General features: G+C 45.5%; 1 protein-coding gene across 1 annotated transcript in view; it reads left to right on the forward strand.

The window, feature by feature from the left end:
- Positions 1–12874, forward strand: part of LOC124802640 (RNA-binding protein 42-like) — a 342201-nt gene that overhangs the window by 73473 nt on the left and 255854 nt on the right. The window contains exon 3 of the mRNA XM_047263543.1: positions 11537–11738. Within this exon, the coding sequence (XP_047119499.1) occupies positions 11537–11738 (202 nt within the window). The remainder of the gene's footprint in view (positions 1–11536; positions 11739–12874) is intronic.

Consider the following 12874-nt stretch of genomic DNA (forward strand, 5'->3'; position numbering starts at 1 on the left):
ATTGGGGTACTCAAAGGTGTGTGCTCACTGGGTTCCTAACCGCCTAAAAGAAGACCATAAAGACCATTAAAGGACCGTCTGTGTGGAATTGCTTGTGTCCGTTACGAGGTTGATCGTGACAATTTTTTGTTGAACATTGTCACAGGCGATGAAACATTGTTCGTCACTTCAAACTGAGACAAAACAGCAATCCACAGAGTGGTGCCACACTAAGGTTCAAAGCTGCACCCTCAGCCGATAAAGTCGTGATGACAGTCTTCTGTGATTCTGAAAGGGGTTACCCTGTTTGATATCCTTTCTCAAGGCACAGCAATCGAGTCGGACACGTGTTGTGCTACCCTCAGGAAACTGAGGAAATGACTTTGGTGTGTTGGTCGCCACAAAAATGTGAGTGAACTTCTACTCCTCCGTGACGACACGAGGTCACACCCAAAAGGAACTGACAAAACTTCATCGGACTGTTCTTCCTCATCCATCCTACGGCTTGGATCTCGCATCTTCTGACTTCCTTCAGTTTGGCATAATGAAGGCTGCATTCCATGGGAAGCAATGCACGGATGATGGGGAAGTTATTGATACAGCGAGACGTCGGTTCCAACGTCGACCAGTAGAGTGAAACGGTGTGGGCTTACAGGCCGTGCTAGTAAGGTGGCATAAAGCCATCACATTGAATGGACATTATGTTGAAAAACTATGGTTTGTAGCCTAAAGAGTGGGGAATAGTATGGTATATGGGAATCCTGAATAAAAACAACCTGCTTTCGTAAAAAATGTGTTGCGGTACTGGAAACTCCTTGTAGCATCAACATCTGGAGGCAACTTATTTACTTGGGCCATTAAAAAATTACCAGCACTACAATTTTTTTGTGTTCACAGGAATAATATACTGAATAAACACCAATTATATTACAGGTTTTCCCCACCAATATCCGTGCACTTTTTCCATTGTTCTGGCAGCTTACAAGCATAGAAAATCATTCTTTATGGGTACCCAGTGTTGTTGGTGGACAAGTGAATGAAGTTCATCATTGGTGGTGAACTTCTTACCGCATACGACCTCTTTCGTCATGTCAAATGGGGCATAGTTGCTAGGAGCCAGAACTGTCTAATATGGATGATGTGGTAGCATAGTAAACCATAGTTCATGCATTGTGTCAAAGCCCCAATTTCTCTGGCAGCGTCATTGAATGAATGCATCAGCAGAGTTAGTGCAGTGAACTGCAGTACAGATCACTGTTGAGGGTTGTATTGGAGGGGAGCCAGTGCACAGCAATATCCTTTCCTGATCCCCTAACACAGACACTATTTATTTCTGCACGAATAGTCCCGCCTGTGACTTCTTGGGAAAATGGCTACCAGTATGCTTCCACTCCATAGAGTGGCATTTCTTTTCTGGAGTCATGTGGAAGAACCCCGACTCATCGACAGCGACCAGATGCTCCAGAACTTCACTGGATCTGCACTGTACTGTTGCACCATCTATTCACTTCTCTCCACGTACTTCTTATTCTGTGCCATGGGGAGGGAATGGGGTTTGCATTTTGAGCACACCTTCTTCGTCTTCAAATCCTCGTGGATTATGATGTGAAGGGTTCCCTGTGATAGACCCATTGTCTTCTCTAATTCATCAAATATGATTTTCCTTTGCCTCATTATCAAGTTATTGACATGCTGGGCTTTGTTTGGACATCCAGTGCTTTTGAATTTTTCAGCACAGTCCCTGCAATCTATGAACTCTGATACCCTACAAAACATATAGTTGTGACTTGGTACTGGTTCCCCACATACAGCTACTAACCTGATGTGGGCATCTGAAGCAGTCACTCCTTCTCTCCAGAGAAACCAAACTGTCTGCTGTTGCCCATGCTTGTCTGCTTATATGTTGTATTGTCAATGTCCACTAGCGTACTCACAAGCTGGAACAAGTGCTGCTGCAATATGCCACCTATGGGGACCAGCAACACCATACATCTGTATATCACTTGAAATGGAGTGCAATGAATGGATTTGTGCTCTCACGTTATATGAGGACACAATGGAATGCAGCATTCTGTCCCATTCTGTATGGCTCTGAATCACAAAATTTAACAGCATTATGAGAATGGACTTATTGATATACACTCTACATGGTCTTCACTTCTAGTATGGAATGTGGTCGTTCACCACTTCTAATTATCAATACAAGGAAACCTACATGAATAGAGATGGTAAGAAATCACCTCTTTGATCTGTTCAGATGGCTTCAGTGCTTTCAAACGGCTAAATGAGAACATCCCACAAGCTTTGGCAACTGTTTCTGCATTCATATCTGCCAGATAAACCATGGAGAATGTGATCAATAATTGATAAAATATACGTGTTATTTTGAGGTGAAATTGAGAATGGTCTATGTCAAGGGCAACCAATTGACAAGGTTTCATGGATTCTGGAAGGGTTTGTAGAGGAATTTTTGGTTTTACATATTGTGCCCTTTGCACACTTATTAAAGCAACACCATACATAACTTTTAACATCCTGCTTAAATGTAGGCCACCAGCACTTTGAGGCATTTGCACATTGGTTGCCTTTTCCTACTGTGACCTGGTTGTATACTGTCACGTGATGGCTGCAAAATTCTTTATCCAAGGGATTTCAGAATAACCAGTTGATTGCCTAGGGATGTTTTACAGTAATGGATGTTACTAACTACCGTAAAGTCTGGTGATGCTGCAAATTGCTTGCATTTTTTGTCCTCTTGCTGTTCTTTCTCTAATTCAGCAATCAGGGCTTTGTTGGCCTATATATTCCATACCATCCGACTTGAGGTGGCAGCATTTTGATGGAGCTTTCCTGGTTTGTGCTTTACGTTTGTGCTTTACTGAGTGATCATATTTGCTTAACTTTAAGATATACCTAGTCAATTTACTACTAGGAGCCTTGAGGCTTATAATGTCATTAAAGCAGCATGAGGGCCCCCCCCCCCCCCCCCAGGGGACCCACAGTCCCTTTTGTGGATACATGTGTGGCGTGCACGGGGCCCCAAGCTATTGCAGTCTCCTTCGTTTTTCCAGGCTGCATTACCGTCCCTATTCCCCTCCTTCCCTGTCCTTGCTCCTTTATCCCTGCCCTCTCCTTACCCTCTTGGTGGACTTCTTTATATCGACCTGGCTATCCTCCCGACTTTGTTTAGGTATGCTATTGTTTATTTTGCTGTTTCCATCTCATTTTTGGTGCTTTTGGTCCCATTGGGGTTTGACCTCCATTTCCAACATTTTCTGTTCAGTGTGAGCCATTTGGGTTTCAATGGTGCAGGCACCTCTCCCCCTCCGCTCCCTTTTCCCGTTGCACCCTGGCCCCTTCCTGCTAGGTCACCAGTGTGGTAGTCAGTCCATGTGGTGGGGCTGTTAAGTCCCACTTGGCTGAGCTCCCTGACAACACAGGGATCACACTGTTAGTATCTGAGCTTTTAATGCTTCGTTTATGCCAAGTAGTTGATGCTCATCACTTTGGGCCATCAGAACTCCCTGCAATGGCCGCCGTGCCAGACGGCCCTTGCTATGGCTAGGTGGCGCCCACGGGGCAAGCCCCTGGTCGGAGTGGGTGGTACTAGGGCGGACCCCTTGCACATGAAGTGCCAAAAGCTTCATCTTCCTGGCCATTCTGTGGCCATTTCTAAGTGATAGAAGACATGACACTCCTTCTTCTGATGCTCCGGCCTTCCCTTGCCTGGCCACACCCTGGGAAGAGGGTCAAGCTTGCTGGCTTTGTTTGAAACCTTTCCCTCGGAATCTGGTTTGTACCAGGATGGATGGCGAAAGTTTTGCCATGACCAAACCTTTGTTTTTCATGGAGACAATTGAAGACAAGTATGGTGAAGTGGAATCCATGAGTAATGTGGCCTGGTTCTTTGCTCATAAAGACATCTTCTGCTGCCCAATCTGAAGCCCTGTGTGTTTGTGACAATCTCAGTAACATCCCAGTCTCCGTTGCACCCTACCAATCTTTGAACTCGGTACAGGGTATCATTTTCCACCAGGATCTTCTTCTCCAAACTGACGAGGGGCTCCATGCAAACATTGAGCAGTGAGGAGTTCGATTTATCCGCCATGTACAGTGAGGCCCTAAAAACAATTGCACCAATACAGGTGTCTTTATCCTGGCCTTCAAGGGGGATACCATCCCAGAGAAGGTCAAGGTGATGGTGTATCGGTGTGATGTAAAACCTTACATTCCACCACCGATGAGATGCTTTAAATGATAACAGTTTGGACACGTCTTCCTGCTGCACCAACGACCCCCTCTGCGGTGACTCCACTCCATGAGGGTGCCTGTGCTCCCCCGCCAGTGTGCATAAATTGTAATGCGCAGCATCCTCCATACTTGCCAGTGTGCCCGGTGTATGTGAAAGAATGATAGATTCAAGAATGCAAGACCTTAGATCGACTTACCTACACCGAAGCTGTTGAAAGTGTGACCAGCTCCACCCCGTGCCTAGTAGTTGATATGACAGTCTTTACGTTTGTCATGTATCCGAAATTTAACGGATTCCTTGCGGCGCTCATGTGCAAGATCTCATTCTTTTCATGGCAATCCATGATAACTTCATAAGCTAGATGCTAAAAATGGCATCAGTAGTCAATAACTAATATCTACAGTTTATTCCGTAATTCTCCATTATACTGAGTACAGTCAGTGGCATTTTTACTGTTTATTTTGAATGATATTTAACAGGATATTCTCAGTCCTTCTGACTTTATTTCATTTTCAGTTGTTTGCATTTAGAATCAAATTAATTATTGATATACATACCGTAAAATGTCTCTTGTCTTTATTCTGTAGTTTTATGGTGTTTTATGGACTATAAGACACACTTTTTTTCTTCGAAAAATTTCCTACAAAATTCAGGTGCGTCTTATAGCCGAAATTAATATAAAAGCGTCCAGTGTTTTATTTAAAATTCAAGCCAGTCTTAAAAATGGCCATCTGTTCAATGCTGTGGCCACTCCAATCACAATCTTTAATCTTTACCTCCCACCTGACAGGCTGCCCACATCCCTTGCCCTAACCACCCTTCTTTACCAGCTCCTTCCTGCTTCTGGGGGCTTCAATGCCCACAACCCTCTTTGGGGTAGTCATGCGACTACTGCTCTGGGCAGGACAGTTTAAGCTGTTCTGGCAGGGCTTGACCTCTATCTACTAAACACTGGCACTCCCACACACTTTAGTGTAGCACACGTCACTTTCTCTGTCATTGACCCCTCCATCTGCAGTCCCGGCCTTCTTCCCTCCATTCAGTGGGGTGTCCACGATATCTTACATGATAGTGATCATTACCCAATTTTTTTGACCTTCCTTCAGTGTATCTTGCTCCGTTACACTCCCAGGTGGGCCTTTTCTAAACCTGACTGGGGTGCCTTCTCCTCTGCTACCATCCTCCCTGTACTACCACATGGCAGCATTGATGAGTCTACAGACTTTGAGTGCCACCATTCTTTCCGCAGCTGTTTCAGCCATCCCTTCTTCCTCGGGTTCCCCCCGTCGGAACATGGTCCCTTGGTGGACTCCGGAAATTTCTGCGGCCATAAAAGACTGCCGCAGTGCTCTTCAACACTTCAAGCAGCACCCTTCTACTGCTCTCCTTCTGGTCTTTAAACGATTCTGCACCCGGGCCTGTTACCTAATCAAATTTCAGAAACAGATTTGCTGCGAACGATATGTGGCTGCCATAGGGACCGCACACCCCCTTTTCACAAGTCTGGGTGAAACTCAGGCGAATTTTTTGCCATCGTCCTCCCAGTGGCCTTGCAGAAATTTCTCTGCATGGTGTTGTCTTCACCCATCTGGACTTTGTCGCAGAGCATTTCGCTCAACACTTTGCCCAAGCCTCTCCATCGACTCAGTATCCACCCAGAAGGAGGAACACCTCCTTCTGATGAAAGAGCACTCGGAACGATTGTCTTTGTCTTCCGTTTCTCGCTGCTTGGAGCCTTATAATGCCCTATTTAGCGAGTGGGAATTCGCCAGCGCCCTTGCCCTTTGTCCCGACGTGGTTCCTGGACCGGATCGGATACGTAATGCTCCAACACTTATCGGTGGCTGGCCACCATCATATACTGACCCCTCCCCAGTGGCAGGAAAGCATTGTTATTCCAGTGTTGAAACCTGGGAATCCACCTCTTCAGTTGGATAGTTACCGTCCATTTAGCCTTACCAAAACTCTCTCAAGCTCCTTGAATGGCCTGGTGAGTCGGCGGCTGTTTTGGATCTTTGAATCGCGTGACCTTTTGTCACCGACTCGAGGTGGTTTTTGCTGTGGCTGCTCTACGGTGTATAACTTGGTCCACCTGGAGTCTGCTATCTGGTCGGCTTTTGCCCATCGGCGACACCCCATTGCAGTCTTCTTTGACCTGCATAAAGCCAACGACACCACCTGGCGCCACCATATCCTCACCACCCTTCACGAATGGGGCCTTCGTGGCACTCTGCCCATTTTTATCCACAACATTCTTTCATGTCGCTCTTTCCGGGTCCAAGTTGGTTCCTCCTACAGCACTTTCCATCGGCAAGAAAATGGGGTTCCACAGGGTTCCGTGCTGAGTGTCCCTCTCTTTCTCGTAGCCATTAATGGACTGGTGTCAGCTCCTGGGCCAACAGTGTCCCCTTCTTTGTATGCTGATGATTTTTGTATCTACGTCACTTCCTCCGTCATGGGCGCTGCAGAACGCCGTCTACAGGGGGCAGTCTACTGGGCGTAATCTTGGGCGCTCTCCCATGGCTTTCAGTTTTCAGTGGCCAAGTTGTGTGTCATGTGTTTCTGCCATCGCTGTACAGTCCATCCCCATTCGGACCTGTTCCTCGATGGCCAATCCCTCGAAATGGTGGACACCCATCGCTTCTTGGATCTGGTCTTCAATGCCCGGTTGACATGGCTCCCCCATCTTCGCCAGCTGAAGAGGACGTGCTGGTTACATCTCAATGTACTTAGATGTCTGTGCAATACCACCTGGGGTGCAGACTGCTCTATTCTACTAAAATAGTACAAAATGCTAGTCCAGTCTCGTTTAGACTATGGGTGTCCTGTCTATGGTTCTGTGTCACCTTCGACATTGCAGCCACTAGACCCCATCCACCATTGTGGGGTACGACTTGCGACTGGTGGCTTCTGGACTAGCCCCGTGATTAGCCTTCTCGCAGAGGCGGGGATTCCACCGCTGTGAGTTTTGTACCAGCAACAGCTGATATCTTGCGTGCTCCGCATTCGCTGCATCCCAAAGCACCCTAATTCTGGTCCCCTTTATCCAGACAAGGAAATCAACCTCTGGTGGTGGCGGCCACGATGTGGGCTTACCATGGCCGCACGTATTCAGTTGCTCTTTTCTGATCTCCAGCACTTCCCTTTACTGCCTCTTTTCTCCGCTCATGCATGTACCCCTCCATGGGGTGTCCCTTGGCCATGGCTCTCTCTTGGTCACTCCACCATTCAAAGGATTCTGTCCCTCCGGAGGCCCTTTACCACCAATTCTACTGTCTCCTCAGTTCATTCCACGGTTCAGAAGTAATTTATACTGATGGCTCCATGGTTGCTGGTCACATTGGTTATGCTTACACCTAAGCGAAACACACGGAACTTCCGTGCCAGATGGCTCTAGTGTTTTTACTGCAGAGTTGGTAGCCATCTTGCGAGCACTGGACCATGTCTGCTTCTGCTTAGGACTGTTCTTCACTATCTGTAGTGACTCCATGAGCAGTTTGCAAGCTATTGGCCAGTGCTTCCCTTGCCACCCGTTGGTCCTAGCTATCCAGGACTCCCTTTCTCTCCTTGATCATCTTGGATGCTCAGTGGTTTTCATTTGGACCCCAGGCGATCCCTGGCAATGAACTTGCCAATCGACTGACTAAATTGGCTACTAACAGGCCATCTCTTGCTATTGGCATTCCGGAAATAGACCTTCGCTCGGCATAACGTTGCCAGATTTTGGGACTTTGGAATGCAGAATGGCACACTCTTTCTTCGCTGAACAAGGTCAGGGCGATAAAGGAGTCTGCAACTATGTGGCAGTCCTCCTTATGGGCCTCTCGTAAAGCCTCTGTCATCCTTTGCTGGCTCCACATTGGCCGTGCTTGGCTGACTCACGGTTATCACCTTCTTCGTGAGGACTCCCCTCTCTGTTGTTGTGGATCAGTGTTGACTGTGGTTCACCTCTTACTGGACTGTCCCATCTTAGCCACCCTGCGACCGACTTTTCCTCTGCCTTCCCACTCCTTTCCTTATGGGGTCTGTTTTATCTTGAGTGTCTATCTTGTCTACCTGTGCTTCTTCCTCCATGCCCCTGTCATTAGTTACTTTCTTTCCCTCCTCTCTTCTTCCACCTTCTTTCTTCCTTCTCTGTCAATCGTTTGTAATTTTATGGCCATTGTAGTTCCCTCTTCGAGTTATTCCAAGGTCGGAGGGTCTGATGACTGCACAGTTTGGTCCCTTCTCCAATCAAACCATAAAGCAGCATCGTCATTCACAACCATAAATTTTCTCCTGTATAAGTAACATTTGAAATAGTGTACTCCATACACTAGAGCTCACTGCTTTTTCACTGCTGTGCTATAGTTAAAATCAGCTAGATTTAACTGTTTAGATGCATACCCAATAGAGCATTCAAATTCCCCATGAACTTGACAGTGGACACACTGAACTGCAAAATCACTTTCATCATAGGAGAGTATAAACTGTTTCTCAGAATCAGGGTACGCCAAAATGCGTGACTGGCTTAGAATTTCTTTCATTTTTAACATGGCCATTTCACACTTGGGGCTCTGTAAATGCTACTTCCTTCTTTAGCAATTTGGTGATAGGTTTGGCAGTAGTGGCATGTTTTGGTACAAAGCGATGATGATGATGATTTGTCAAGCCCAGAAAGGATGGTAATTCTTTCATATTACAAGGTGAAGAAAAGTTTTTTGCTGCATTGTTAACTGTGGGTTGTGTTGAACACCTTCAGCTGAAATTATGTGGCCCAAATAATTAATTTGCGGTTCAGTAAACTTGCATTTCTCCAATTTCAGGCTGAGATTTTCCTTTTGAATGCACAAAAGGAAAGCTCCTAATAGTTGCAAGTGTCCCTCTAGGGAACTGGAAAACTCACTGATTTCATGTGAATAGTTCTCGGGGTTCAGCATTTGTTTGATGCATATGCACTTTTGCTCCTGAGCTAGAGACCGGTAAGTGCCGTCAGTCCTCTTTCACTGTAAGCCCCGGGCACACTTCAGCGACCAGTGTGTGGCATGGTGGTGGGACATTCTGTGTCACAGGGACTGCGGATCTTGGCTTAACCAACTGGATCGTGTGGATCATAAAAACCTGTGTAAATAACCTCAATCTCAAGGTATGCTGCTTGCTAATGAGATGTGTAGCTGTTGAGGAGGAACAGTCTTAGCAGGCAACCTCCCACAACTCAGTTGTATATGGCTCACCTTGGCAAGTGGGGCTCTGTCTGGGTGGACTTCCTTCCCTAGCTGCTCATGGGAATTTCATGAGACCTGGATCTAATGTTCCTGCTTCTAGTGGTTTCGGTGGTCCATCGGGCATTATTAACAATCAAACTCCTAAGAGGCCACATGTGGCTCGTCCTCATGGGCCATCTCCGAATGTCAATGGAAGTATTAACAGTAACGGACCACATCGTGTGGTAGAGAATGTCTTGTGATGAAATGTATGAATGGTTCTTTTGAAAAACTGTCACCCTTCTGTACCCTTAAAGATCTGGAGGGACTTGCAGGGCTACTTTAAATCTATCAAGAGATTGCACAGTGGTACTCTCCTGCTCGTGACTATGAAGGCTTCGCAAGTAAACAAGCTGTTGAATGCCAAGCTACTTGGAGATATCCCATCAAAAGTGAGCTGCACAGTGGGTTAAATAGAGTTAAAGGAGTTGTAACATGCTAGGTCATTATGGATATTGATACAAATGACCTGTAACAGGAATGGAAAAATGCGTGGGTGACTGAAGTCCAGAATGTTTTGAAAAGAATTGATGGTGAGCTTCAAAAATCGGCATCTTTTATCCTGACATTCTGTCTGCTGAACTTGTGTGAGTGTATTGCAGGAGGCTTTCTCCGAATTAAGGTTAGACATTATGTCCCGAATACAATTCATTGCTTCAGGGGTCAAAGCTTTGGTCTCACCCATATAGGTTGTAATGATCAGGCTACATGTGGAAGATACAGTGCCACAGCACAAGAACCAAATTTTCAATTCACCGCTCCATCCACGTGTGTTAATGGCCCATCTGATTTGGAGAAGGGACTGTCCTTTCATCGCCAAAGAAAAGAAGATTCAGTCTGATGCAAAGAAGGAATTTTAAGACCATTCAGCCACCAAGTTTTGTGAAGTCTCTTTCCTCAGTGTTGAAGCAGCCTGTCCAGAAGGTCAGTGTTAGAACTCAAAGACGATAGAGCAAGGCACATCTGTCTGCACCTGTAAAAAGCAGCTACCAGCCTGCACCACTAGCCCTGCAGCCCAACCTCTGTATCACTGAAAAAGTTATAGTTGCCAAACGTAATATCAGCGATGACAGCAAACACTCGTGACAGACACGGGAAGGCAGCCAGCAGAATGTTTCTGTTACGTTGGCCTTTCCACCGTCCCTTAAATCCGGGCAGGGTACAAAGACCAGCAGGACAAAGAAATCCACTCCAAAGCCGTTGGCCTATGCGACCTTGGTTCTGTCCAATGGATCCAATGATGACCGTACTGTTGATGGTATGGACATTGACTTTCACCTGAGGGGACCAGTGAGTCGATATGAGTGATGATAAACTTAATGTGCAATGTACTTCACATTTTAGAGTTCAAAGTTTCCTCGATATTGGTATTATTAGACACTTTTTAAAATATTTTGGAAGTTCTACAGTTTACATGTCAGTTTAAAAATATGGTCATGTTTTTTATTACACAATTCCTGTATAATTTCTCCTACTCACAGAATCACGTCATAGTGCTTCATTAGTTTTCAGTTTGGCACAGATTGTGAAGGAACCATTGAAATTAGCACTTTGTGTTGAACAGCATGTTTTGCCACTTGCTGATAATTTGTTCTTGGCCACAGTCTGCAGGTGGCCGTTCATCTGCTGGTTGGTGGCTGCACTCACATGAAAGTCTTTGAAGTTACAGCAAAGATGGTACCAACATGACTGCTTTCACTGGTGGGCCCCGCTTCTGGTATGGTAGGACACACCTGTGATGATATTGTAATTTGATGTGCTGGGAGTGTGGATAAAGATGAGTATTGCACCTGGCTGTTCTTTGAGCCTTCAGTACCAGTGAAACAACATCAGCAGTCATGTTTGCTGTGGGATATCTCCACCTAACACTTAATAATGGCTGTGGGAAGCACCTGACTGTAATTTTTACTTCATACAGGTGCACGTGTGTGTGAGTGTGCACGCGTGCGTGTGCGCCCGTGTGTGCGTAAAGGTGTGACTTTACTATGTGTATTTTGTACTATAATGTTTTCTCGTAGAATGCTGAAACGTTGTAGGCAGTTTGTGTCTTGTCGCTTTACAGCGGTGATGCGCCCTGCGATGGCCCCTGCGAGTGGCCCACCTGTGCTGCCGCCACCGCCTCCTGCTCCACCGAGCTTTATGCCGCCTCCTTTTATGCCCATGCCTGGTCCACCTTTGATGGACACATCGATGGTGGCACCTATTGCAGCAGCTATGGAGACCCCGATTGCCCCAGTGCAAAATCCAGTGCCAGCTATCGTAAGGTAGTTATCTGTCTTTTGTCAGTTTTTCCTTACTGTGCATTCCCTGCTGTTTAAAAGTCAAGAAGCGTGTTAACTAAAATTTCATATTTTAATTCCCTAATGCCGAATGTTGCGAATTCATATCATACCACTGCTGTGTTAATAATTGAAAGATAACAGTTTTTGAGTCCAGTGCTGGCAAGTGCTGACTGCACTTATAGATACCAATGCTTATGATCAGTGCTACACTCTCTCGAGCGTTTTGGGTACCTCTTAAGTGCCACAATTCTTGATTCTATTTTTTTTTTCTATAAATTTATTCAGGCATTAAGAGGTTACAGATTATTTCCTTAAATTAAGTTTTGAGCCCTAACGTGGTTACTGGGTATTTTAAAATAGCTTTAGATATTAATATAAAAGTAGTAATGAAAGGGTAGTGAAATTCTTGGTGGTAATTTTAAAATAAAGTGTGTGATCTAAATTCTGTATTAAGCACTTGCTGTCAAATCGACACTTTTTCTTTTCTCTTGTCTTTTTTGTCTTTGGCTGATTTTCTGTCATCTAGTCATTCTTTTCCTCCATCTTCTCCTGGTATATTTAGGAGTAAAACTAAGGTAAGCAAGTTACTTTGAGACGTACGGCAGGAGATAGATGTGATTGTGCAAGTGTTGGAAGTTTGCCACGGGATGTCCAGAGATGTAGGTAGCCAAAGGAAGCACTTTTAGAAGTGAAATACAGGTTTAAAATCATTCTCCTATATTCTGACAGTACAGAATACAGTTGGGTGCACTCACGATAGAAAGACGGACCATTAACCAGTCGAGGCGGTCATAGTAAGATGTCGTTTTGCAGAGGAACATTGTCTGAGAGCAGTCAGGAGACAGAGAGAGGAGAGATTGCAAGTCTTGCTTTGCTGGAGGCCAGAACCAGAGAGAGCATCCTTGCATGGTCCGACATGCTGGCTGAGTTCTGCAGCTATCACATGATGTATTTTATGAGAACAAACAGCTTCTGCTGAGGAGAGGATTGTATTCAGCATGTAAGCCACAATAGTTGTTGCTTGAATACTACAAACGAAAATTTAGGTGAATGAAAATTTAGCAGTAAAAATTCACGATATCCCCCTTACTGGCTAGGTGATCTGCACATGCTGCCCC

Source organism: Schistocerca piceifrons, chromosome 6 (assembly GCF_021461385.2).
Source record: "Schistocerca piceifrons isolate TAMUIC-IGC-003096 chromosome 6, iqSchPice1.1, whole genome shotgun sequence".
NCBI classification, from domain to species: domain Eukaryota; kingdom Metazoa; phylum Arthropoda; class Insecta; order Orthoptera; family Acrididae; genus Schistocerca; species Schistocerca piceifrons.